General features: G+C 50.8%; 1 protein-coding gene across 1 annotated transcript in view; it reads left to right on the top strand.

Moving 5' to 3' along the window:
* LOC113800552 (uncharacterized) overlaps window positions 1-1,198 on the top strand; it is a 1,449-nt gene extending 251 nt beyond the window's left edge. Inside the window, exon 1 of the mRNA XM_027351336.2 lies at window positions 1-1,198. This exon is cut by the window's left edge and continues 251 nt beyond it. Coding sequence (XP_027207137.2) covers window positions 1-1,198 — 1,198 coding nt within the window.
* Window positions 1,199-2,260: the final 1,062 nt, after the last annotated feature.

Here is a 2,260-nt window from a genome sequence, read left to right as displayed (position 1 = left end):
GCCCACATCACGCCCACCACCCGAGACTGCCACGGACCTCCGAGACCGCCCATCCCACGCCCACCACCCGAGTCTAGAATGGATCTCCGAGAACGCCCATCCCACGCCCACCACCCGAGTCTGCCATGGATCTCCGAGAACGCCCACATCACGCCCACCACCCGAGTCTAGAATGGACCTCCGAGAACGCCCATCTCACGCCCACCACCCGAGTCTGCCATGGACCTCCGAGACCGCCCATCTCACGCCCACCACCCGAGACTGCCACGGATCTCCGAGACCGCCCATCCCACGCCCACCACCCGAGACTGCCATGGATCTCCGAGACCGCCCATCTCACGCCCACCACCCGAGTCTGCCATGGACCTCCGAGAACGCCCATCCCACGCCCACCACCCGAGACTGCCATGGACCTCCGAGACCGCCCATCTCACGCCCACCACCCGAGTCTGCCATGGACCTCCGAGACCGCCCATCTCACGCCCACCACCCGAGTCTGCCATGGACCTCCGAGAACGCCCATCCCACGCCCACCACCCGAGACTGCCATGGACCTCCGAGACTGCGCCCATCTCACACGCCCACCACCACCCGAGACTGCCATGGACCTCCGAGACCGCCCATCTCACGCCCACCACCCGAGTCTGCCATGGACCTCCGAGACCGCCCATCTCACGCCCACCACCCGAGTCTGCCATGGACCTCCGAGACCGCCCATCTCACGCCCACCACCCGAGTCTGCCATGGACCTCCGAGACCGCCCATCTCACGCCCACCACCCGAGACTGCCATGGACCTCCGAGACCCGCCCATCTCACGCCCACCACCCGAGTCTGCCATGGACCTCCGAGACCGCCCATCTCACGCCCACCACCCGAGTCTGCCATGGACCTCCGAGACCGCCCATCTCACGCCCACCACCCGAGACTGCCATGGACTTCCGAGAACGCCCACATCACGCCCACCACCCGAGTCAAGAATGGATCTCCGAGAACGCCCACATCACGCCCACCACCCGAGTCTAGAATGGACCTCCGAGAACGCCCATCCCACGCCCATCTCTCCGTTCGCAGCTACTTCTAAACAGTTGACAACTTGCCGTCTCGCAGCACCGTCTTGCGTCATCTCAAGCTTTTTCTTTCTACCTTACGAGATCCTGCTTCCTTCTTGGCGTCTTGAGAACGAGGTTGCTTTATAAGACGTTGTGTGCGACCTGGATTTCTTCTTCTTCTCTCTCTCTTTCTCTCTCTCTCTTTCTCTTTCTTTCTTTCTTTCTCTCTCTCTGTCTTTCTTTCTTTCTCTCTCTCGCTATCTCTCTCGCTCGCTCGCTCACTATCTCTCTCGCTATCTCTTTCTCTCTCTCTCTCTCTCCCTCTCTCTCTCTCTCTCTCTCTCTCTCTCTCTCTCTCTCTCTCTCTCTCTCTCTCTCTCTCCTCTCTCTCTCTCTCTATTCGTTTCTTTGTTTATATTTTCTTTTATGTTTGTTTTGTTTCAATTCGTTTCTGTCTTTCTCTCTTCTCACTTTCTTTTCTTCTTTCTCTTTCTCTTTCCCTCCCTCTCTCTCTCTCTCTCTCTCTCTCTCTCTCTCTCTCTCTCTCTCTCTCTCTCTCTCTCTCTCTCTCTCTCTCCCTCTCTCTCTCTCTCTCTCTCTCTCTTTCTATTCGTTTCTTTTTTTTATGTCTTTCTCTCTCTCTCTCTCTCTCTCTCTCTCTCTCTCTCTCTCTCTCTCTCTCTCTCTCTCTCTCTCTCTCTCTCTCTCTCTCTCTCTCTCTCTCTCTCTCTTTCTATTCGTTTCTTTTTTTTATGTCTTTCTCTCTCTCTCTCTCTCTCTCTCTTTCTACGTGTTATCTTGTTGTTGTTTTTCGTTTTTTATTTATTTATTTATTTTTTTTTTAGCACTGATGATCATTTCTCTGTGATTTTTTTTTCTTTTTTTTCTCGTGTTTTCTTATTTTGTTTTTTTTTCCGAAGCTTTGTTTTTTTAAAGATTTATTTTTCTATCGTTGCATGTATTGCATGTATTTATCTGTTTATTTCATTATCAATTCATTCACCGTTTTTTTTTTTTTTTTTTTTTTTTTTTTTTTTTAGTCTCTGCCTTTTCTCTCGAATTTTTCTTATTCTTTATTTGTCTTTCTATGTAACAATTTCCACACTTTTCCATTATTCGTTTTTTTAATTATAATCATCGTTATCTTTATTTTCTCTTACTCTGCTCTCTTCTTTTCCTTTGTTTTTGTTTTCACTTTCTCTTTCCCTT

Source organism: Penaeus vannamei, unplaced genomic scaffold (genome assembly GCF_042767895.1).
Source record: "Penaeus vannamei isolate JL-2024 unplaced genomic scaffold, ASM4276789v1 unanchor261, whole genome shotgun sequence".
NCBI classification, from domain to species: domain Eukaryota; kingdom Metazoa; phylum Arthropoda; class Malacostraca; order Decapoda; family Penaeidae; genus Penaeus; species Penaeus vannamei.
Note: the sequence above shows the minus strand (reverse complement) of the source record. Positions and strands in the feature narration are given on the sequence as shown.